General features: G+C 43.9%; 2 protein-coding genes across 8 annotated transcripts; both read right to left on the bottom strand.

Annotated features, from left to right (window-relative positions):
• Nucleotides 1–109: 109 nt before the first annotated feature.
• On the bottom strand, nucleotides 110–5971 carry micu2 (mitochondrial calcium uptake 2). 2 transcript variants are annotated; one of them, XM_088440964.1, is made up of 12 exons: nucleotides 5731–5971; nucleotides 5076–5205; nucleotides 4908–4939; nucleotides 4761–4836; nucleotides 3950–3997; nucleotides 3766–3848; nucleotides 3448–3501; nucleotides 3290–3387; nucleotides 2891–3062; nucleotides 976–1084; nucleotides 576–733; nucleotides 110–315 (listed from the first exon to the last, which is right to left on the bottom strand). In XM_088440964.1, the coding sequence occupies exons 1-12, from the start codon at nucleotides 5914–5916 to the stop codon at nucleotides 226–228; spliced, it is 1236 nt and encodes a 411-aa protein (XP_088297090.1). In that variant the 5' UTR covers nucleotides 5917–5971; the 3' UTR covers nucleotides 110–225. The 2 variants fall into 2 exon arrangements, with proteins under 2 accessions (XP_088297090.1, XP_088297089.1); XM_088440963.1 differs by having other exon boundaries at nucleotides 110–327.
• A 1884-nt stretch (nucleotides 5972–7855) lies between these two features.
• On the bottom strand, nucleotides 7856–23799 carry sptbn4a (spectrin, beta, non-erythrocytic 4a). Of its 6 annotated transcripts, none has more exons than XM_088441224.1 (21): nucleotides 23665–23799; nucleotides 23120–23467; nucleotides 22759–22913; nucleotides 18012–18308; nucleotides 17397–17630; nucleotides 17245–17334; nucleotides 16269–16547; nucleotides 16061–16191; nucleotides 15544–15748; nucleotides 15127–15372; nucleotides 14916–15050; nucleotides 14424–14665; nucleotides 14095–14233; nucleotides 13894–13978; nucleotides 13535–13746; nucleotides 11807–13128; nucleotides 11384–11444; nucleotides 11034–11302; nucleotides 10763–10933; nucleotides 10558–10603; nucleotides 7856–10301 (listed from the first exon to the last, which is right to left on the bottom strand). In XM_088441224.1, exons 3-21 carry the CDS (start codon nucleotides 22879–22881, stop codon nucleotides 10005–10007), a joined length of 4584 nt encoding a protein of 1527 aa, XP_088297350.1. In that variant the 5' UTR covers nucleotides 22882–22913; nucleotides 23120–23467; nucleotides 23665–23799; the 3' UTR covers nucleotides 7856–10004. The 6 variants fall into 6 exon arrangements, with proteins under 6 accessions (XP_088297350.1, XP_088297349.1, XP_088297353.1 ...); XM_088441223.1 differs by having other exon boundaries at nucleotides 23120–23471; nucleotides 23665–23787; XM_088441227.1 differs by having other exon boundaries at nucleotides 23120–23224; nucleotides 23306–23785.
• Between the last annotated feature and the right edge of the window lie 941 nt (nucleotides 23800–24740).

The following is a 24740-nucleotide window of genomic DNA, read 5'->3' on the forward strand; positions in this document are numbered from 1 at the left end:
GCATCGCTCAACCGTTACAGCTGGGATTTTCACTGTGGGTTGGAAGTTGAAGTTGTTTTCCTACTCTAGATGGCGCTGTTGGCTTAAAAGAAGAAGATTTTAGTCTATGAAATTTTATTAGTCATTTATTGGCTGATACGAAGACAAACTTCGACTCTTTTGTATTTTACAATATGTTTTCTCCGGTACGGCGGATCTTGGACATGTCCTTGTTTGAGCCGACACTCAGATGGGACATCTGCCGTCTCCCAGCGCTTCCTGCGCTCCTTTCAGGGTCTCCTGCTTGACACATTTCCAGTAGCCGGAGAAGCCATTCTGTGGAGGCACCTGCATATGTTTATCACATAAAATATAGCCAGAATTCTTGGAAAATGTGACTAGCCAAAAAAAAATAAAAAATCCAACAGCCATGCCCAATGTATATGTTTGGAACGGCCACGTTTCTAAAATTTCTTTCACAATGCCATCAAGAGGAGTAAAAAAAAGCTTCATTTTCCTCATCACTACTTTTATATTCATACGAACTGTTGAATACGTTTGGTGTGCAAGCAACACAGTGATGATGATGTTCTCACCTTAAGCCCCCGCAATACTCTGTCCTTCATCACCCCAATGAACTCCTTGTGGCTCAGGCAGTGGTCGCCGTCCATGTCGAAGAGCTTAAAGACCGTGTCCAAGACGTTGTCGGACAGGTCGTGGCCCGTCGCTATCCTCACCGCTCGCTTGAATTGGGCTAGTTCCGTCCAATGAGGGGAGGAAAAAAAAAAAAAGACCTCAAAGACGCTGTGTGGTGTGAAGCCTCACGAAACGCTTGATTTTGTTTTTTGCTCTACTTGTTGCTCTTGGTTTAAATATTAAGGAAGTGAATTCAATTTCCGCCGCAACTTTGAAGCAAGAGTGCCATATAGTGGAGCAAAAACAAAAAGTGCTTCGTGAGGCTTCACTCTCATGTACTGGACGCGGAAGAGGTCTCACCCATTCCCACAGGCCGGTTGGCTTCACTGATCATCTTCATGGAAAAAGCAAAATCCTCCAGATTGTTTGTGAACGAGCAGAAGGCTTTGAACTCGTCGAACGTGATGCTCTGCGAAGAGGTGGGAGCGCATTTTACAGTAAAGCTTTTTTTTGATGAAAAAAAGAACCATCTATAGTAGGGCTTTTTTTTCACAAAACACAACCAAGTATAGTATGGCTTTTATACATGAAAAAATATCTATAGTGAGGTGTTTTTTTCCGGCATATTATTACCATAAAGGCTGTTTACACAAAAAAACTACCGAGTATAGTCGTTTTTTTTAAATTACCATACGGCCATGAATGGTAAGGCTTTTTTTTCTTACAAAATGCAAGCATGTATGGTAAAAGATTTTTTTGTATGCAAAACACAACGCATTGTGTTAAAAAACATGTATAGTAAGACATTTTTTCTGCAAAAATAACCATTTATACTAAGGCTTTTTTGTGCCAAAAATAACCATGTATAGTAAGGCTTTTATTTTCACAAAAAACAACCATGTATAGTAAGGCTTTTTTCACACAAAAAAACAACCATGTATGGTAAGGCTTTTTTTTCTTACAAAATGCAAGCATGTATGGTAAAAGATTTTTTTGTATGCAAAACACAACGCATTGTGTTAAAAAACATGTATAGTAAGACATTTTTTCTGCAAAAATAACCATTTATACTAGGCTTTTTTGCGCCAAAAATAACCATGTATAGTAAGGCTTTTATTTTCACAAAAAACAACCATGTATAGTAAGGCTTTTTTGTGCAAAAAAGAACCATGTATAGTAAGGCTTTTATTTTCACAAAAAACAACCATGTATACTAAGGCTTTTTTTGTGCAAAAAAGAACCATGTATTGTAAGGCTTTTATTTTCACAAAAAACAACCATGTATACTAAGGCTTTTTTTGTGCAAAAAAGAACCATGTATTGTAAGGCTTTTATTTTCACAAAAAACAACCATGTATAGTAAGGCTTTTTTCACACAAAAAAAACAACCATGTATAGTAGTGCTTTTTTTTGGTTAAAAAAAGAACCATCTATAGTAGGGCTTTTTTTTCTGCAAAAATAACCATTTATACTAAGGCTTTTTTGCGCCAAAAATAACCATGTATTTGGCTTTTATTTTCACAAAAAACAACCATGTATAGTAAGGCTTTTTTGTGCAAAAAAGAACCATGTATAGTAAGGCTTTTATTTTCACAAAAAACAACCATGTATACTAAGGCTTTTTTTGTGCAAAAAAGAACCATGTATTGTAAGGCTTTTATTTTCACAAACAACAACCATGTATAGTAAGGCTTTTTTCACACAAAAAAAACAACCATGTATAGTAGTGCTTTTTTTTGGTTAAAAAAAGAACCATCTATAGTAGGGCTTTTTTTTCTGCAAAAATAACCATTTATACTAAGGCTTTTTTGCGCCAAAAATAACCATGTATTTGGCTTTTATTTTCACAAAAAACAACCACGTATATTAAGGCTTTTTGTGCAAAAAAGAACCATGTATTGTAAGGATTTTATTTTCACAAAAAACAACCATGTATAGTAAGGCTTTTTTCACACAAAAAAACAACCATGTATAGTAAGGCTTTTTTTGTGCAAAAAAGAACCATGTATTGTAAGGCTTTTATTTTCACAAAAAACAACCATGTATACAATCCTTTTTTTTTTTCACAAAAAACAACCAATGTTTTTTTTTTTGTTTTTTGTTTTTTTTGTAAAATACAACAATGTATGGTAAGGGTTTTTTGTTTTTGTTTTTTTTTTCCAAAAACGACCACGTACATTGAGGCTTCATGTTTGGGAAAAAAACGATGATCACGTATAGTAAGTTTTTTTTTGTTTGTTTGTTTGTTTTCATGTAGCGCTTTTTTTGAATGTACCTGGCCAGCAGGGATCCTCTTCCTCATATTTTCCCAATAAAGCTCATTGTCTTCCTCATTGGTGTAATGGAGCAGCCACTCTGCAAAGTCCTCCCGTCGCATAGTGTCCATTCCTTTGGAGAACTGCAGGAACTCCATCTCCTGGACCTCAGCCTGGAGGTCCTCCATAAAACTAAAACACACACACAGTTTACAGTTGGCGACATACGAACCAAATCGTCCAAAACGACGAAAAGAAAAGGTGAATTATTTATTTGTTAACATTTAATGATAACAATGGTTAATTAATTCCAACAGATTAAATATCAAATGAAAATTCATTATCTGGTGAAGCAATTATTTGAAAAATAATTGAGATGAATCAACAATTAAAAAAACAATGAGTATGTATCGCATTACTTGCGAAATTGTTGATATTGCAACTTGTTTTGTCCGCTTTTTCCGAAGAAGTAGGCCTGCAGCGTGGTGTTGACTTGGTCGCCGTCTTCAATCGCTTTCTGCGAGAGTCAAAACAGGTTTAAAAAAAATAATTGCAGACACAATCAGAGTTTCCTCACCTCCACGATGTCCTTGGTTATTCTCTTTTTACTTTTTCCGATGATTTTCTTTAGCTGAGAAACAGATGGAAATAAAAGAGACAATTGTCACAAACAGAGTGTCTGTTTTTTTGTTGTTAATAAAGATATAAAAAAAAAACATGCAAAACATGCAACATGCTAATCCCAGAAGGCGTCCAACGTGTCTTTGAGGACACGGACAGTGGTGGTGGCCTCTCTCTCACCTTGCAAGTGCGGCGGCATCAAGCAGCATTCCAAAAAGCAGAAAAAACAATTCCTATTAACGTAGCAAAATAAGCAATGTGGTGAAAATTGGACCTTCATGAACTCCTTCTTGTCCACGTGCTCGTTGCCATCCACGTCGAGCATTTTGAAGGCGATGTGGAATCCCGTTCGTGGCTCTGCAACGGCAAACTCGCTCAAATCAAAGTCGCTCGATAAAAAGAATCGATGGCAAAATAATGACATGAAATGCGACGATAAGCACTGGTAATTCACTTACTTGTCAGGATTGTCAGCAAAAACAAATATTCTGTGTAGGATATCAAACCTGCATCACATTAGAAATTATTTACATAAAAAATACACTGAAATGATTTTGCATTATTAGTATTTTTGATATTAGATATTACAAATATAATGTATATAAATATTACACATTTTGGTTTCATGCATTTATTTTCTTCCTAAAAGTAAAAAACATGTTTAGTAATGTTTGTAGTACAACAATGTAGTACAATGATTGTAGTACAACAACAATCAACTAAGTATAGTAAGGCTTTCTTTTTCATTATTATTATTTATTTTATTTTTTGGGGGAAAAAAAAAACAACCTTGTATAATAAATCTTAAAAGACCATATATATATACAGTAGAGTAAGGCCGGGTTTTTTTTTCCACAAAAAAAATAATCATGTAAAGTAAGATTTTTCTGAAATTTAAAAAAAAAAAAAGATCATACATTATGAGCCTTTTCCCACAAAATAACAGTCATTTATAGTGAGGGTTTATTTTCCGCAAAAAAAAATCAAAAACAAAGGAAAAGTAGGACTTCGCCCCCCATTAAAAACAACCACGTATAGAAAATGACCAGTCTTCCCCCCCCCCCCCCCCCTCCCCCCACAAAAAAAACTATAGTATGTATATTAAGGCCTTTTTTTTTCGAGGAAAAGAAAGACCATGTATAGCAAGGGTTTGTTATTTTTCCCAAGAAAAAAAACAACCGTGCATAGTAAGACTGCATTTCAATGACAATTTTAAAACAAACAAGTTTTCTAACATAAGATTTGAGTATAACTTGTGAGCTGACTTACCGTTGTCCCCCCAAAGTCTGAATAAAGTGTTGCCAGGTCGAGCTTTGGAAGCAGCGGCCATCATCGCTTCTACTTCCTACAAAAAAAAAAAAAAAAAAGAGGACAGACAATTATACTGACCAAAATTTACTGAGCATCTACGCTTACTTTTGCTGTTAGGTCTCTCTTCTGCAGTTTTCCTACAATAGGGATCAGAGAATACACGTTAAAAAAGGAGATATTTGCATGAAAACAAATGTAATTTCATCTCATGAAAAACGGACATCTTTTACAAATAAATGTTGCATTCTGCCATCAAAGTGGCATGTATCTTACGATCAACATTCTCCAACATCACAGAGAAGAGGAAGTCTCTTGGTGTCATGTAAGGCTCTTCTTTATAGACAATGGAGGCAAACTGGTTGAAACGCATCCTTCTGGCAGACATTTGAGGAGTTGCGGCCTCCTAAAACCGGGACAAGATGTTCAAGTATTATTTTAAGCGTAAAACATTTGAGCGTTGCGGATATGTGATTATGGCAGGCCAAGATAACCGTTTCTAGTTGTTACTGCTTGAACATGTGAAGATGATTTTCCTGTGAAATTCTCAACTTAAAATGCATTCACTTTCACATGTTGTATGTTGATTTTTATTGACTTGAGCTTGAAAGATACAATTAAAAAGATTTACAATAATATGTTGAATGCGGATTCAATACTCTAAACAACGGCATTTCGACCGTTATTCATTTTACGCGCATAACTAAAGTCAACGGGCGAGTGTTTTAAGGGTGCGTAAAAAGGTTACGCCCCTTAAAATGGACACTTGACGCTTTTGCCACTTCGGTGTAAACAAAGTTACGCACATAAATGTCACATTCGTTTCCGACAGTAGGTTAAACATGTAATTCAAAATTGACATCAAAGTTTGAACGTGAACGACGTTTTTACGTCTTGAATAAAGTTCCGACTGGTTTAGGTGCTGACCCACCTTTTGCTCCTCGGCGTGAACGACGAAGAGAGGAAGACTTTTGTTCACGTTGTAAACATGTCCTATGACTCCAGTCGACACAATTGTGCCGCAGACGACAGCTCGTCGCCATGTTAGCCCCCCCCAAAAACGCGAGCCCCTGACAGCGTTCCTCCACAAGAAAGCAACTTTTCCCACGAAGGCCATTTTTTTTCCGCAGCACTCGCTCGGTGAGCTTCCGTAGGTGACGTCTTTGGTAGGCCCCGCCCACGCGTGACGTAATACATCGGACACGTGATCGTCCCCGGCTTTGAAAGGGACGAGCGTTTTCTATAGAGCATATGAAAACGAACAAAAAATATAAGTAATTAACACAATAAATACAAATTCAATTCTGTCCGTATTTTTTCTTCACATACACAAGCTGACATTGTACTAGGCTCTCAGAGTTGGGCAACCCAAAATGTTGAAAGAGCCTTATTCAACCAAAATAAAATGAATCACAAACACAAAGCAAAAACACATTACAGGAAATGAAGCACATATGTTGTTGAATTTTAAATTGTGGTATTTTTTTTGTTAGTTTTTGCTTTTTTCGTTTGCGATTACTATTATTTTGCATGTTTTTTGCTTGTAATTTTTGAATTTGCTGTTATGTTTCATATTCTGTACATTTTACAATTCTGATTCGTTTTGTTCGTTCTATTACTAGCGATTATTTTTTTTGTTTCTTGTGTGTGATTTTATGTATTTGTCACGCATTCTGTTTTTTGTTTGCAATGATCTTTTTGTTTGGTTATTTGTTTCTGTAATGTGAACTTCAGGGTCACAGTATTATTCAGCGAATACTCTGATGTATATTATTATTGTTTACAATTGACCTTATACAAAACAAAGCCAAACAAAAACTTAAAAAAGAAACTGCCTCACAGAAAGGATAACAATACAAAAATTATTTTTTTAACACCTGGAGAGGAAAGAAGACAATGGCAAAGTGGAGGGATGAACTGATTTTATACATCACCATATTTCATATTTCCACAGACAGATATAATTTAGACGTAATTCAATTCAATAAACATCATAATGTTAATGTACATTCTTGAAGCATACATCAAGTTGTGCAGGATTTGTGCAATAATGTATACATGTATGTACCCCCCTCCACACACACACGCACGCACGCGCGCGAACACACGCATACACTCATCACCACCCAGCTGGCACGACAGTGCAAACAAAAGTGGCACCGTTTTTTTTTTGTTTTTAAATCCATTCACTCAGAATTTGTTTGAAAACTAGTTTGGAGAAACTTTCTCCTTCTGTAAAAAAAAATAAAAAATAAATAAATACCTAGTTGGTACTGCATTAAAATGTTTGTGTTCTGCTTTTTTTCTGTACATATACCAACGATATTTGATTTGCTCTTGTGTTTCAGCTTTTGTTTGTTTGTGTTTTTGATTGTGATTGATTTTATTTTGTTTATTTGTTTTGTTTTGTGTATTTTGTTTGGTTGTTCTTGTTTGCATTTTAAATGTGCGTTTGTAATGTGTTTTTGGGTGTTGTGTTTTCTCTTTTCCGATGTATTTGGATTGTATTAGATATTCTTTTCTTTTTTTCGTTTGTGTCCAGTGCTTTTTTAATGTGCTTTTTGTACTTTGTTTTGGATCAACTTTTTTTCATTCATAATTTTCATTCTGGTTTTGTTTCATCTTTTGACATGTTTTTGATTTGAAATCGCCTTTTTTCTTTTAATGATTAGTTTCGGTTTTCAATTTTCTCCTGTAGTTGTTTTTTTATTTGTCATTTTTTATTTGCTGTTATGTTTCATCTTTTGCAACGTGTTTTTCCTTTTTTTTTTTGTTTGCCATTACCTTTTTTTCTTTGTTTATGAATTTGCACTTTCTGTAGAAAAGGAGGAAACCGGGTAGCTGAAAACTCTGCAACAGAAATGATTATGGAAGGACAGCTGGAGGTACCAGAGTGAATTTTGACTCCCTGTGCCACACTTTGAGAATCCGTAGCCCGCAGTGAAGTTTTGAGTAGGAAGCGCTAACCCTAACCTCCCAAATGTTCGAATGCGGCCACGCGATTCAAAGCGCAGATCATACAGTACAGAATATGTCCACATCAACGGAGTGTCACATTAGCATCAGCAAGTTCGGAGGTTTATTCATGTCTTAGCAGCAAGTTTGAATGGAAAGTAACAAAGACATACACACATGAAGACCATCAATGAAGGAAAGCAAAGTTGCATTTTTTTCAGTCACAGTTTGTGCTGTCTCTTTAGTTGTGTTGCTTAAAACGTGGAATGAAAGTTAAAAAAAAACAAAAAGTCCCCAGAGTGCTTGATAAAAGTGATGGAGAGCAAACATGTCGCGCTTGAGCGACTACATACAGCACGTGAAAGTATTGTAGCTCCCGAGTGAATGCTAAAAGAGGGTGTTGCAATGACAGCTTTATGTTCAGTTCAATTCAATCGTCAGCAGTCTTCTTTAGGGCTCTTTCATCAAAGCCTATGACATGGCACTTTATGTTAAACGAGTGACAGGAAAATAACATTCACGTGGTAAAAGACGGCGAGCGGCTCGTCGATTCTGGGTCGAAGAATTTGAAGGCTGCGGACGGACACGGCGCCCTCGCTTCATTCCCTGTGTGGGACAATGAATTGGAAAGCATCTTTTGGGCTTTTCAAAGAAAGGAAGACTGTTTGAATTAGTTATGGTTCAAAGTGCAATGATGAGAACATGATCTCCCGGCTGCGGCTGCACTTATCTGAAGGGATTTTACGCACGTTGTGTCATTATGGCCACATTGTTCACATTTATATTCTATCCTCCTCAAACATGTAAAAGAATGTGCTCGCCACCAATACATCAGTACATACATTTCACGCACCTCTGACAAACGCACAGTCGGCCAGTTGCTCGTATTCGGGCTGGGGGTCAATAAAGGAAACGGGGATATAAAAATACGAGCATATTGGGAGTGTTTCCGCTTGCTTTTCCCCTGGTAAAAGTGGCTCATACAACTAGATAGTGGTGTACTTATATATGCTATGTAATTCATTAGTGACTTCTAATTTGCATATTTTCCTTTAAATGTAATGAATTTATTTGACAAGAGGATTAATATAAATGTTTTACTTTTACTCATTTCACTTTAGTGTACCGTTTCATTAGCGCACATGGTTTATTGATATTCACACAAAGATAGGTATATACAATTCATGACTTGGAACAGATTTGCATCGTGGGTTTTTCACAATCATGACAAAAGAAAATTCGCACCGGTACAGAAAGCCTCTGTATCATTTGGGGTTTGTACAATTCCTCAGGTGGGAAAAGAAACGATAAGGACGGAGAACAAACCCAAGGTGGGGCAGGGTGGTCGTGGGGGGGGGGCACCTCATCATTCACATAGCGGATCAAGGAGAAGTCATTCAGAACTCGTCGATGGAAGACAACCCCGGTTTGTGAGCAGTGAACCATGATTGCGAAACGTTCCCTGGCGCAAAAATTATTGCAATTCCCCCCCAAATGATTCCAAGAACATAAACAAAAGTCAAACAAGTGCACTAAGAGACTATTAGATTTCATGCAGTGTTCAGATTTTGTGTACAAAGGCATTATGTCAAATAGTGTCACCCTAAGCATTTTCATAGCTCCCCCTTCTTTTATTTCTTTTTCGACATGGATCAAAAAAATAATTTGTATTTAACAACATCCAAAAAAGCTAGGTGGGTAACACCAGCATTCCATGATAATAACATGATCTACGATGACTATGTTTTCAAGATCGAGTATGTTTGGAAGTATCTAAGGTGCAAGACTGGGGTTAACGGTGTGCGGATGAGAAATCATATCAAATCATCACATTTGCATCTACTTCATATTTCATCTGCTTTTATCCCTCACTACAAGAGAGACGAACTTAAAAAAAGTATATTGCTTCAAAAGTTCCTTTTTTTTTTTTTTAAATTATCGTGAACATTTCATTCACCTCTTTTTCAGGTGTTTCTAGACTGACAAGACAGAGAGACAAATATGGTATCATCAGTCACTGAAACATAGAAAGATGAACGGATGACAACCCCCACCAGCAGGTGGCGCAATGCGAGCGCTGCCGCGTCACTTTAGGTTAAAGGGGAGGTTGGCTGACGGATGACTTTCAATAGTCTTGTCCACGGGCGCTAACCTCATTGTAAATCCAGCTGTGCGATTGCAAACATGCTTTCCATTCATACAACCGCCGTTTGTCAAAAACCGGAAAAAAAAAAGAAAAGCGGGCTTCTTTCATTTGCTCTTTCCGGATGTGCTGGAGCCCCCCGCCCCGCCCTCCAGCTTGTCGGCGATCTCGGACGTGTCTAACTTATCGGAGCCGTCCCCTTTCTCTGACCTCTCTTTCTCGGATCGCTCCTCGCCGACGAGCTCCGACCTCTCCGACCTGGCGTCCGCGTCGCCCTCCGACCTCTCCTTTCTCTCCGAGCGGTCGTGGTCCATGCCCGACGTGCCGGGCTTGTCCCACTTGGCCATGGCTTCGTGCTCGGCTATACAGGTGGCGATGCTGGAAGTCCAGGCTTTCAGGTCCTCCTGCAAACAAAGTCATCCCGGCGGTCACAATGACTTTTCCACCTAAAGTGGAGCAATTTCTCTTCGAAGAGTAAGACTAATAAAGTGTTGGTTTGTTTTTTTTCCTCCAAAGTCACTCGATAAGATTGAAATATTTCTTCAGCGCCCCACTAACGTTGACTCGATTTGGAGAAACAAAGGTGGGTATTAAAAAAGCGACGTGTAGTCATTATTTTGTATGCCGTCTTTTGAAGCGTTTAGTCGACGATGCCCTTACCTCATCTTTCGCATGGAATACTAATAAGTTATTCCCATCGTTGAGTCTGAGAGGGAAAAAGAAATAGTGACGGTCAGGTTCTCATGCTGCGCAAAACGATAGCATTCCAATATGCCGCATTTACAAAAGTCGCTCGTTGTTCCCATTTGCGATGCGCTTGACGCCGGACAATAAAACGCAATGGTCATTTTGCAAGCGATCTTACTGAAGAACGAAGACGTTCTTCTTTTTCTTGTATCCCAAAGAAGGGTCAAAAGAGCAGTCGGAAAGGTCGACGGACGGCTCGCCATTGTATGTCGCGTTATGGTTCCTGGCGTCCTTGTAGAAGGTCAGCTTGCCCTCTTTCAGCACGCAATAGACATTCACCCAGGATTTGCTGGAAAAGGAAGCGCAAGCCGCGTCAGATTGAAATCGATTTCTTCCACCGATCCTTGTTCGGCCGCCTTGATGTCAAATGGACCACAGCGGTTTTCTACCTGGTGGGACTCCTCTGCTGAGCTTCAAGATCCGAGCTGGTGGCCTTTTTGCGATACAAGAATCCTTCGTTGTGCGCCGTGTGGGACGGCGGCTGGGGCGTGGTCGGGGCGCCGGTGGCCGGAGCCGATCGCGAGCGACGGGTTTCCTCGGGTTCCTTCGGGCGAGGCCGCCGCCTGGGTTTGGGTCGATCTCGAGCACGGGGGCGACCGTCAAAACGTGTCACGGGAGCCGAAAGGCTACTTGGAGGCCGGTACGGCTCTCCTCTGGCCTGATGAAGCAGATTTCAGAAAATCACACAAAGGCATTCCGTAACTTGCGCCATTCTTCCTTACTGTAAAAATGAACTTACGTGGGCCGCTTCCCTCTCCTGGACCTGTTCTACAATCTCTGCCATAGTGGATCTCTTTTCCCTGCAGTGACAGAGAACAACATGAGCCAGCCGTTAACATTAAACTGTGAAAGCTGACCAGTCCAAATTCAGGGTCTGTGAAAACAGCACGGCGTGAAACGCAAACGTTGCATTTTCATTCAAAAAAACAAAAAAAAAAACAATGATTTTGCATTAAAGGGACACTGACTTAGACTGTTTTTCGTTACGGACAGCAGGAGGTGTTGGAGGTGCTGCATTTACCATTTGGAAAAAAAAAGTGAAAACTGTTTTACACTAACAGTGCCATCTAGAGGAGTAAAAAAACCCCAACAACAAATAGATCCGATTCCCGCAACCAAATCGTCGCTCGGCCAACCGCTCAGCGTCACCATTTGGACTCACCCCGAGCGTTTCTCGGAGCCTTCTTTAACGGAGCCCTCCAGGTCACTGGAGTCTTGCCGCTGCAACCTCTGCTTGCCGCTTCCCTCCTGCTCACTGGACGACTGCCTCTCCAAGCGTCTGCGATAGCGCTCCTGCCGCACGATCATGGGAAGCTCGTTCAGCCGGGCTTGGATCTCCTGCTCGCTGGAGGTTTGTCTACCCAGTTTGTATTCCCTCTCCCGCCTCAGGTGGTCCATCTGAGGGTCCGAGCGGCTGCCCCGGGGATCTCTCTGCAGACGGCCGTGGAGTAGGTCCAGTCCTGATTCTGGGCCCATCATGTCCGCCATGGGGATGTCGCCGTACTGTTCCCGCTGCGCTCTGCTGGCCTCCAGGAGGGGGTTCACCGCCTTGTGAATGTGATTGATCCCGGGTTGCATGAAGTCGGCTTTCAAGTGTTGCCACGCGTACGCCATTTTTGGGTCCATGATGCCACCGCTGGGCGCCAGGTAACCCGAACTGCCCAGACTTCCGCTGCTGTAATGATTTTGTGCGAGATAGCCGGAGCTGCCCATCCCTCCGCCGCCGTGATAATTTTGAGCCAGATACCCCGAACTGCCCAAATTTGGCTGCGGGGTCAAATATCCTGAACTCCCTAAATTGGGCTGCTGTCCCAAGTATCCCGAACTCCCCATATTTGGATGTTGCGTCAAGTAACCGGAGCTTCCTAGATTTTGTTGCGTCAGATATCCAGAACTTCCCATATTCTGCTGCTGGAGAAACCCGGGGCACCCTTTTGCGCCAGCGCTTTGCTCCTGAGCCAGGTTACCCGAACTCCCTAACCTGCCGCCGCCCGGGTGGCTTTGCGCGGCGTAGCCGGAGCCACCCGCGCAACCCGCAGGCGGTCCAAAGTAACCGGAGCTCTCGGCGCTATCGTTGCTTTGATTGTTTATCCCGGGATGAGAAGAAATGTCCTGTCCTCCACAGTGGGAAGTCAACGCCGAAAAAGCAGAGTCACTCCCGCCCCCGGCGGCCTGGTGGTTCATCCCAAGATACGAGGGGTTGGCCGACTTGCCGCCGCATTGCGACTCGAGGCCGTGGTAGCCTGATCCGTTCGAGACCGGGTTGTAGCCGGCGAGCGACGAGGAAATTCTCTGGGTTGCGGGAGGCGCGGCCGAGTCCGCGCTCGTCTGTAGAGGCGTGGCTTCAATTTGGGCGTGGACCATCTGCCTCATGAAGGACGGCGTTGAACCGAACGAGGTGCCGCCCGGAGTCAGGCAAGATAACGGGAACATCCTCCGACCGGAGAGCGGCGGCATTTTGTCTTCCTCTTTTTTCTTCTCGGCCTGAAAAACATTTTGGAAATAACTAATAGCGCACTCGATAGGGAAGAAAACAAGAAACGAAAGACATGAAATACAACAACATGAAATAAAAAGACGCGGTGCAATGACTTAGATCACGACAGCTGCAAAGAGATGGTATAGACCGGCGATTCTCAAACTCTGCCTTCAGCGACGTCAGATAGTTTAATCTTTATAGCTATGTTCAAGCCAAAAAACAAGACCGAGAGCTTGAAGAGACGGTCTTGATGCTAGTCTCGAGACCAAGACCGATCGGAAAAAAGCACAACGCTGGTACCCGTAGCGCACTTTGAGAATCACCGGCATAGACTCGCGCCTGCCGAGCTGCACCGATACCTCGAGGTTTTTATTTTGCCGTGGAATCAAAGCGGTTTAGCGTCAGGCTTACTATGGAGAGCTGGCGGAGGGAGCTGAAGCGTTCTTTCCAGGTTACAGCAGCCTTGCGGAAGGCTTCATGGCGAAGGATGAGCTGCTCAACCTCATCGGTTTGGGCCTGGGTCTGTGCCCCCTCTGGTTGCTTGGAGGTGATGGGGGGCTCCTTGGCCTTCAGCCAGGCCTCTGCTCTCACTGTCTCCTGAGCAAACTGGAAGCGCTCGTGCTCTGAAGAAGAAAGCCTCCGATTAAATCCTTTACGATCGCCTGGCATTATGATGCACGTGGCACGGTTCGGTTGCATGAGTGTGACCTGCCTCATATTTAAGGTTCATTTATTTACCATTGTGTTGTATCGAGAAGTGAGCTACTTACTGTGCTGCAAGCGTTCCTGGTGTTTGTCCCATTTCTCAACGAGATCCTTCTGCTTGGTCAGGAGGGCATCTAACTTCTCTTTAATCTGCAGCCACGAAGCAAAACCAGCACATTAAGAAAAACTCATGTTCTTCTTGCGGGAACCCCAATGCGCGCGCATAATTTGGAATCTGAAGTGATTCACGGTTAGGTTCGCCCGACCTCCTCCGATGCGGGGTTGCCGGCAGCTATGAGGATCTTGCCGAGATCCGCGCACTGCTGGATGGTTTTGCTGCGGCCGTCTATTTTGACTTTCAGCTCGTGGTGTTGTTTCATCATGACCTCTAATGCAGCCAAATCCCTGAAAGGGTACATACGATTCATACCATGCTAGATTGCCGCAGGTAGTCGACTCTGCTTTCGGTCACCGAATTGCCAGATGCGCCGGCTACATATAGCACGGACAGCAAAATTAAACACAAGTGCCGCAACGCAACGGCCTGCACACGGTAACGCAAACATGTTCCCAAGAACAGTAGACAACATCTTACCTGGGCTCGTCCCATCCAATTTGACCCATAATGCCTTCCATCCACATGAGGTTTTCGCGCACCACTGAGAAGAATTGAACCTTGTCTGTCACTGAGGTGACCTGGACACGGCTGGCCTCACAAGAGCTTAGCAGCTCCTTCCAAGCTTCCATCACTTGATGCTCTTTTTCCATAATGGCCTCAGCCTTCTCGCCAGCATAAATGGTACGCAGCTGAGCGGCGTTCTCCTGTAGCTGTCGTACCTGAACCGAGATCGGAGGCCATGACTTTAATTAATGATAATCAATTATTAATGATAACCAGACCGATGATTATATTTAAAACATGCTGGTGGTTATTAAGAACACATTCATTTGCAAGTTGTTGCAAAAAAAAAAAAAAACAACGTAAAAATACGTCTTTGGCATTGAACAAGTTAAGGAAACACCCTGTATCCATTGGAACCAAAATGAAGTTATGCGATTAATGATTCAAAGAAGAGATATGACTTGCCTGCGTAACTAACAGTTGCAGGGCATGCTCAAAAGAGTGCATAAGTCTCTGCAGGGTGGCTGGATTGGTGATGTTGGCTTGGCAGGCCCTCACCTCTGGCAGCTGCTTCGTCTTCCCCGCGATCTGAGCCAAAACCTACAACACCAAACGGGGCTGTCACCACTAACGCTTCAAGGGGAAAAGCTGCAAAAAGCCGCGGCTTGCAACACACCTCTTTGCAGTCAGTGAAGAACTTGTGGAGCTGGTGGGACGCTGCCAGCATCTGTCTGCGGGTCTCCATCAACTCCAGGAGGTCGGCCCAGGACTCGTTCAGGCCGTCCTTCCACTCGGCGATGGTGGCCGCATCCGAATGACCGCAGTCGATCATTTCGTTCACCATTTTGTTGACCTGCTCCATCCGCTGCTGGCCAATGTTGTGGGTTTCCGAGGCAAATTTGGTGAAATTTTCTTGAAGCACCTTGGAGAAGAAAAAGAGCCATTTAAGGTGCAGTCGTAATTCAATGGAATCAACGTGACCTGAATGGAATCTGTAGATAAAAGAACGGCACTTAAAGACCACATTTATGGAATAGGATATTTCTTGTAAGTTTTAACCTGCATCCACCATAGAAGAATGCCTAAGTCTCACCGTCACATGCTCCAGGTCTTGGCCAAGATCGGTAGAACTCGCCACAGTCTCACGTTCCGTGATCCATTTCTCTAATTCTTCTACGTCCTTATTGAGCTGATAAAGCCAGTACTGTTGCTCCAGCTTGATTTTCCTGTGCTCCACCATGTCTTTCAACGACACGTACAGTCTGTCTATGTGGGACTGCTGCTTGGTGATTTGCTCACTGAGGAAAATAGACAACAACAATTATAGATCGCGCAAGAATTAGAAATACGAACGCATGTTGTGGGAGGGGGGTGTGGCCACAGCCACGTCGATAATTTCCTATGGCCAGAGTGCCCCTGAACATGTATGCATGTATCTTCATCCGTATAGGGGTTTCATCCATTCAGTCATTCGTAATATCCAACCAACCCTAACCCTCTGATTTAAGATACGGTAGCATTGTATACTAGGAAAAAAAGATCTATATTTCTAAAACTACGGTCAGCGTTGGACAGATGAAGAGAAAGTCAAACGATGAGTCATGTCACACCTCTCTGGGTGTCCGAGCTCGAGCAGCTGCTGGCATTGCTGCGACAGCATGCCCACGGTCTCCGCGTACGTTTCCACTGTTTGCTCCAGGGCCAGGTGAGTCTTCAACAGTTGCAGGGTGCTGGCCTCATCCTGAAAAGCATCACAGGTGAGTCTACGCCCTCGCGGCTGCTTTGCAAATGAAGCGGCTTGCCAAGTGTTGCCCGTACCGCGCCTTTTTCGTCGTTGGCCTGCTGGAGCTTCTGACCTGACAGCCAGGACTCAACTTTGGCTGCCTCACTGTAGTATTGTTGAGCCTGCAGTGCTGCGTCCAGCATCACAGATCTCCTTTCCAGCTCCAATTGCAAGACCTCCCACAGCTGTCGTACATGGCCGGCCCCTTCGCGCACAAACTCCACTTCGGGAGTACGTAGCGAGGCGATAATTCCAGCCCTGTCCAGAACCTCCTCAACACGCGCCCGTCGCCCTGCCACGTCCATCAGGAGGGTCTGAAAGACCGATCTCAAGTAAGTGTCTGGGTTAACCCTTATGAGGTATTTGCATTTTAAATCAAAATTGAAAGAAGACAGCAGGGAGCTGAAATTTCACCCAACTTAGGCTAGGTTCACATTGCGGGCTTAGTGCGCAATTTTGATTTTGAATGTTGACGGAATTACCCGGTTATGTTGAAATGACTTTCATACCTAAGCCAGACTATTTTGAATCTGTTAAATTTAAGGAGTAAATTAACATTGAGGAGTGGAAGGGTCAGGTTTTTGACCAAGGCATCATTGTGCAGTGTCAGCAACGTCTCCCTCGCTCAAAAGAACGAGAGACAAAATACACCTCGCCTTCATCGCGTTATCTTCACCTCTTCCGCCATCGTTGTTTTGTTTTGTCCAATCCGCTCCCATCTTTTCGAGTGCAGAAGTTTATCGCTTGGTTGTTACTTGCGAGTCGGATGAATGCTAGCTGGTCGTTGGGACCGAAAGATCGGATACGTATCAGATTTAGCGCCACGTACCAAAGTGGCCTGGGTTGCATTTGAAAACAAAATCAGATCATTGTCGTGACGCTGCAGTGCGAACCTAGCCTTAGTTATCACACCAGCCCTTGGCTAAAAAACTGCAAGAATGAAGATGATCAAAAAATGGTCAAAATGCCGCGCAAAGGTTAAAGTTTAGCTCGAACTTTAGCAACACTCACCTGGTTCTTTTTAACATGCTGCTGCACGCTCGGGAGATTATTCCCGTATTCCTTACATGACGCCAGGGGAAGCCTCTCTTGAATCCAGAGCTATTGCATAATCAAAATGAGACAACGGAATGATGATCAAAATGAGAAGATGAAGAGCTCACCATCTCGTCTTCCAGATCTTGAGCGACTTGGTGCATCTCTTTGGACGCCAGCAGGATGCGGCGTCTCTCCTTCAGGGGTTCAATGAGGCGAACGATGCGGGTCTCTACCATGCTTGACTGCTCGCCGCCCTCCTTGTCTTCCGCCATCAGACCTCGCTGGGGGAGGCAAATACCCTGCAAGTCGCCCAGTTCCTCCACGTCCTTGTAAATGTCTCTGAACTGAGACTCCATAGCCTATGCCAAAAAGAAAGAGTAGAGCGGCGGTGTCAAACTCGTTTTCGGTGATGGGCAACTTGACGGCGAAACCAAATCAACGTTTGTCTTGTCGCATCTACCCAACCAATTGATAGATTATTCGTTTCCAATCAGAAGTCAACGGACGGCGGACACATGATTTGCTTTCATGGAGCGCGTAAGATGACGTGCTTGGGCTTCTGAGTTCGACGCCTGTGCGGTGGAATTTTTGTTCTAACAGAATCATTGTTCAACTAAATCAAAAATATCAAACACTAGTCCTGGAGGGATGTTTTATCAAGTCATTGAAAAAAAAGGGGGTACGAGGTTAATGTCACAATGCCACAAGCCTGAAATTAAAAATAATACTGTTCTATTTACTGCGGACGATGGTTTCCTTTGTGCTGTGCTCGCCTGGAATTTCTGGAGCTGCTCATTGAATGTGGGCAGATGATGTGCCTGTTCCAGCTGTGGGGGTTGCCGCTCCAAGTGGGAGAGCTGGTTGTCAAGGTCCGAATAGCTTTTCACCGCCGGCTCCGGCTTGTTGTTTTCAAAGAGCTGACGAGCCTTGGCCTTGGTTGTGGTCTCCAGGTCGGACCAGCACTCCCTGATCTCTTCCAGCTTCTGCTGCACAACTGTGCGCAGCTCGGGCTTCTCCTGGATCAGCTCTTGGCCCTCCTAAGGACAGAAAACAGGAAGACTGTAAAGATTGATACAAATCGTCGTGTGGCTGCTAGCCACGCTAGCCTTATTTAGTTTCAAAAATGCATTATGTGGGAGACTGTCATTTCTTGGCTGAGTGACTCTGCTTCTCCCTTGTACACTCCATTAATGTCAGCCATAGCTTCAAGGGATGGTTCTTATGGGCTGAGCTGCTGCCTCTCTCAGAACAAGATATGGATAAGATGAAGAACACTCCAGCTGGAAAAGGCTGTACAACATTTTCTATTTATAGAGATAAATACAATGCGTCTGAATCCGCCAAACTGGCAATCAAAAGCTGATAGGTCATCATGAGCGCGTGGGCTGATGAACCTCACAATTTAACCTTGACCTGTACTTTGTACATATGCCGTTGTTTGGACTGGGAAAAGAAAAAAAAAATCACAGGCAGGAGATGAATTCTGCAGCCAAAAATAACAGGGAATAATAACAGAGCTCCATGCCAAGGCAGGGACCCCCTGCTCGCAAAGAAGCGGGGAATGGAGCAAGGTTTGGCCTCGGGCTGACCTACAAATCATGCATTGTAAGTCTAACATACTTCTATCTGTCCTGTACCTGTGCTTCTTTTTTTGTTATGGGGTCGTGTAGGGGAATCTGAATAAAATCGTGCATTGATATCAGTCAGGGTGGTGTTTCCTTTCTAGCATAAACTGGAGTTTATTACAGTAACAGGAAACGCTGAATGATGCCAGTGATACTTGAACATATATATATATATATATATATATATATATGTGTCCATTTTTTCTCTCTAGAGCTCCACTATCTGCAGTGCTGCATTCTTCCTCTTGGCACAGTGTCTCTGTTCAACTTCTGCTTGTGCTCAGTCCCTCTCTTACATTCCTCAGCCTCCTTCTCCCTCTCATAATGCAGAGCCAGCAGAAAGCAGTCTCCCTCCTCTCATGGCTTTACTGACACACAGAGGCAAGAGGAGAAGAAATCAGATAGGGGGTCGGTGGCGACCGAGGAGCAGACGAGGAAAGGCACAGTCAAAGAGGAAGGGAGACAAGCAAATCAAAGCTTTGCGGAGCGTCAATAAGGTTGCGGGTGCGCTGAGCAGTTGGCGTCAGAACACGCCTGCTCGGTGACCGTTTCACTCAACACAGTCATGGCTAGCATGCTACAATATTGAAACCGCTTCCACGTGGCATTAACATACGAAATTCTGCAGGCTTTCCTGCGATGCTGACGCAGCAGCGAAATTGGAGTTATGCAAGCACGTTTTCTCTTGAATACGTTTATTTACACCCGCAGACGACGGAGAAGACACATTACTGTATGTCGCTACTGCGTGTGCGTGTCTCTACCTCTTCGATGTCCATATTATGCAAAATGCATTGATAATTGACAATTTGATGCAAAGTGGCGGGCCCCCCATGGGGGCGCGATGCGATGCTGACGGGGGCCTAATATTGACCTAAATTAGGATATAATGGCTCAAAAGTGAACAAATGTGCAGCGTTGTTCGCCAATGGCATTGGTTCATTACACCAGCAAGACCACACAAGCGCACGTACACACCTCCAGTATATTTGGTAAGAGAAAAAGTACCGTATTTTTCAAACTATAAACCCCACTGGAGTATATGCAGCATCAGCAAAAATATAACAGAACATTGATTTTTTTTTTTTTTTTGTTACGAATAGCCGCACCGGACCATAAACCGCAGGCTGTAACATTTAAAACTCTTTTCTGAACCGCCTGGTTACAGCAACCTCATGCCTTCAACACAGACACCAACATATTTTCAACATAACACTGACACACTTGTATTGTTAGAATACTGCAACAACACGCGAGTAACATGCCTGGTTGCGTTTACTAGTAGAGAACGCAAGCTGGTGGTGAGTGAAATAGCAGTTCAAACGCAAAATCAATACTTTGATTATCTTCTTTTGTCCTCTGGTGTCTAGTTAAAAAACTGCAGATACGCCACAGGGTTCAAAGCGTGAGAAAAGATAGTCGCTAATAGTCTGAACTTTACAGGAGTAATACGGATGTAATTTGTGCTGATTTACTGTAGGTAAGAATCCTGATGCATAGAGAAGGCAACAAGTTTCCGTTTTATCACATAATGTACATTAAAGCCTCTAATGTCAAATCCCATTCTCTTTGTACAGTTGCGGAATAACAACCAGCATTTTTAGAACGTTTCCAAATGTGTGATTCAAGGTATTGGACGCTGTATTGTCAGTTCAGCCTAAAGCGCGTAACTTCAGTGTGTAGCTCTTTTTTTTAACACTTTTTGTGAGAAAACATTCAGCTTGTACAAAAGGTGTTAAAAGAACAACGTGAGAAGAGAATAGTAGTTAGCTTTGTTTTAGCACCACAAACACATAAAAGTGCGATGACGCTCACCTTTGCCAAGTTAATACTGTTTTTTTTTTGTTTTTTTTTTTACTATTAACGGCAGTTATTGCGTGTGGCAGCGAAGATATCAAAATATCTAAAACACTGGCCGTACAGTGGTATTTTGAGAATATTTGATTCAATGTCCATCAAAACACTGAAAGAAGACACCAGAGAGCAGAAATTTCACCCAGATGGTGACAACATGTCAAAGTTCAACCCCTTATTTTTCACTCTCGCAAGAGTGCCCCATCCCTTGGTTAAAATCCTGCCAGAGTGATGTGGATAAAAATGACCCAAAAGTGGTTTCAAGTCCATACAACTGAGACACGCACAAAACAAATATATATATATACATAGACATAATATATATGCCCTCATGGAACTTTTGCAGAATGAGCAGTAATCTGTTCATATTGACAATGGTATCACATTTCCAGTATCGGGAATGAGGACTGATGGATTGGATGATAGCACATATTTTCGTCCATGTTTTATAACAATTATCCTCATTTGGGTTGTGAGTGAGCTGGAGTTTACGCCAGTTGACTTTAAGGGAGACCCGGGATACACCTTGGACTAACCACTGCAGATTACATACTTTAAATACTCTCCGATCAAAGAAATCAGCCTCGGAATTGAAAGTAATTTACAGCAAAAACAATATTCGTAGTCTATAATTGATGAGCTGTCCGATAGTTCAACAATTCATCAATATAGTCTGATAGTGATGCTCCTTTCATTTGTATCAAAGGCGTAAAAACAGCGAAATGTAATTGGCAGTGGGTGAAGGAAACCGACAAAACTGAATACGTGGTTTAACTGAATTAAGTTTCAAGCAACGGCAAAGGAAGAAGCCATTAGGATTGGAAAACGAAGCTTCAAGATGCTTCACGAAGCAGTTGTTGAATTTTTGACTCCTCTAGATGGCGCTAGTTTGCGCTGTATTTTGTCCGATCCTTCACCCTTTACTTTAAACGCATTTCACATCAAAGGGAATGCATTGAAAGAAGACGCTAAGGAGCTGAAATTTCACCCAGATGGTGACATGTAAACCTGATTCGACCACTTATTTATCACACTACCGGGAGTGTCCCATCCCTTGGCTAAAATACCGCGAGACTGAAAATTGAACTACCACACAGGGGTTAATCTTAAAACCCATTTCACACAAACAGGAGAGAGGCAAAAAGCCTAATGTGATATAATAGGCGCATTACCAACAGTGTGAGGACTTCTCTTGAAGGACCATGCCATGTAATTAGTTACATTGCCATAGCATGAATATTTAATCATGGAAGCAACAATAAATTAAAGTATAAAGATCATTAAAGTGCATCGCATTTATTTATGCAATGGGAGGAATTCGGTAACTGGTTTACGTACAGCGCATGTAAATGTTTTTGTTTTTAAAGACTGAACTCAAACATCCCAAATGTTACCGATACTAAAAAAAGAGATGAATTTTGATGGTGCTTCGGTTACAGACCGTGAGATCAAAATGAGCAGAACAGAATTTCCAGTGCCACCACCCTCAAATAAAGACATTGAACCGGAAATGCTATCCTTGACCGACAGCAGCAAATCTGTGAAAACGTGGCCTGCTAACTTCAACGTTAACGGCACACCTTAGCTTCGCCCAGGCAGAAGACGCGCGAGTAGGATAGCGTAATAGCAGACTGTGTTTTTGTGCGGAATAAGTTTGGAAAGAAACGTATGTGATCACGGTTGCCGGCAACATTTTTGCGTCCTCAAATTCAAACGGCGGATGGACGCGATCGCCGCCGGAGAGGGCGAAGCGATCGTGTCACCTGTGAACGCGGAGAGCACAGTTACCGTTCATAACCTTGGGAATGTTATTCAGGATGACCCCCCCACCCCTTTGCCAATAACGCGACCATCAGTGATCAATCTCCCCATTTCACCTGGCCTCAAACGCAAGCCGCACGCGCGCTCTTCTTAACATGACGCCCCGCTGCCCCCCCCTCCCCGACTCACCTGCTCCATCTATGCGACCTCGCCATCCCACATCATGCCTAGATCACATCTCACTCACCTGTTCTATCTTGGCCAGCCATTCCTTGTTGCGGGCCAGTTCCGCCATGAAGGCCTGATGCTTCAGCCACTTCCTGTGTAGTTTTTGAGCCTCATCTCGCGCCGTGTCCCGGGCCATAAGCATCTTCTCTTCCACCCTCTGTCCCAGTCACTCAGCTAGGGGAGACAAAAATAGCCACCATCAGGAGGCCAATGCCCGAGCCGGCCCTTTCCCACAGGACGTCCTGCTCGCTTCTTCTACGCGAGAGCCACCCCGTTCTGCTAGGATCTGCAGGGGCCCGGATACCTGCGCTCTCGCAGCCCACCCCCCACCGGACACTCTTATTCTGGAGGATGAAAAAAAAAAAAATCAAGATAAGCACCTCAGCAGCGGCAGCAATGGAAGCACTCAAGCCCTTCCTTTCCACTCGCCCCGGGTCCTCATGCCCTACCACTTGATCGGTCTTGCGGTCCTGATGCTGCAGTGCCTGCTAGCCAGGAAAGGCAAAAACAAGCAGCAAAAACAAGGAAACGGGCCAATGGCAACGGCGCTTAGCGGCGACACACACATCCGAGATATCTCGCGGGTGCCCGCTCGTCTCCTAGCTTCGAATGTCAGGGAAAATCCGGGAACGGGCGGAGACGTAGTCGTAGCATGGCCGGGGAGGGAATCTTTCAGCCGGAGCAAACCTGATCATCCGGCACTGGCTAGTCCCGGTCAATCTATAGTCCTGTCTAGCGAAGCGGTAGACGGGAGGAGGATGAGGAGGAGGAGGAAGAGTTGGAGTGGGAGGAGCAGGGAGAAGAGGATGCGGAGGCAGTGCAGAGGAGGCCGGATAACATAAGCTATGTGCTCTTGAAATGCATCAGCGCCGCCGCTGCAATGATGCATGCTGACGTGAGACGGCGCGCAACATTCTCGCCTCACTTCGCCTTTCTGGCGTTCCCGAGCGGCTCGGGCCGCGGTTGGCGCATGCTGCTGCAGTCCTTGCCTCTCGGCGACGCTCTGTGTGGGTGCATGCATATGTGTGTGTGCGTGTGTGTGTGTGTGTGTGTGTGCAATCACAATCAGCACTGCAGTGCCAGAGCAGCGAGAGAGAGAGAGAGAGAAAGGGCGAGCGAGAGAGGGAGAGGGAGTGCAGGAGAGGCAGGAAGAGGGAATATAAAAGGGGGGAAAAGGAGGCGAGAGGTAAATGATGGTGTTGGGAGGTGGCGGTGGGACACGGGATGAAGGAAAGAGCCTGCGTCATCCCTCGGTGTCACCGGGGACATTTCTCTGCGCTAGAAAGCGGGAGCATGATTTGGGTTGGAGGAGGGGGCGTCGTAAAGCATTGAATGAGAGAGAAGGAGGTCGCGTGCACATATGAGCAACAGTGCAGCTGACTGATTTGGATCAATGCTCACTGCTGCTTTAAGACAGCCCCCCCCCCCCCCCCCCCACCCGCTACATAGCCACAACGAAAATCTGTGTGGACGCTAATTCCGAGACAGGGAATGCACATTTTTGACCGTTTCCTCACTTTCCCATTAAATACAGCATCCTTAAATCATTCGATCACAAAGATGTAGTTTGATTTTTAAGATGTATTTATTTCTCAGTAAAATGGCACAGCGGTAGAGTGGTTAGCACGTCAAAATCACAGTTCAGAGTCCGGAGTTCAATTCCGTGCCTTTCTGTGTGGAGTTTGCATGGTCTCCCCGTGCCTGTGGGCGTTCTCTCCAGGTACTTCCTCCCACATTCCCCCCAAAATGCATTGTTGGTATATTGGACATTCTAAATTGTCTTTAGATGTGATTGGTTGTCGGTGCCTTTGTGCCCCGCTATTGGCTGGCAACCAGCTCGGGGTGTCTCCCGCCTAATGCCCAAAGACAGCTGGGATAGGCACCAGCAAGCCAGTGACCCGCGTGAGGATTAGCGGCTATAGTAAATGGATTGATGGATGGAGTCAAGACATTCAATCCCAGGTACCTATTTATTCATTAAAAAAAAAAAAAAAAACTGGT

The sequence above is a fragment of the Hippichthys cyanospilos genome, chromosome 18, assembly GCF_059441005.1.
Source record: "Hippichthys cyanospilos isolate Australia breed blue-spotted pipefish chromosome 18, RoL_Hcya_1.0, whole genome shotgun sequence".
NCBI lineage: Eukaryota > Metazoa > Chordata > Actinopteri > Syngnathiformes > Syngnathidae > Hippichthys > Hippichthys cyanospilos.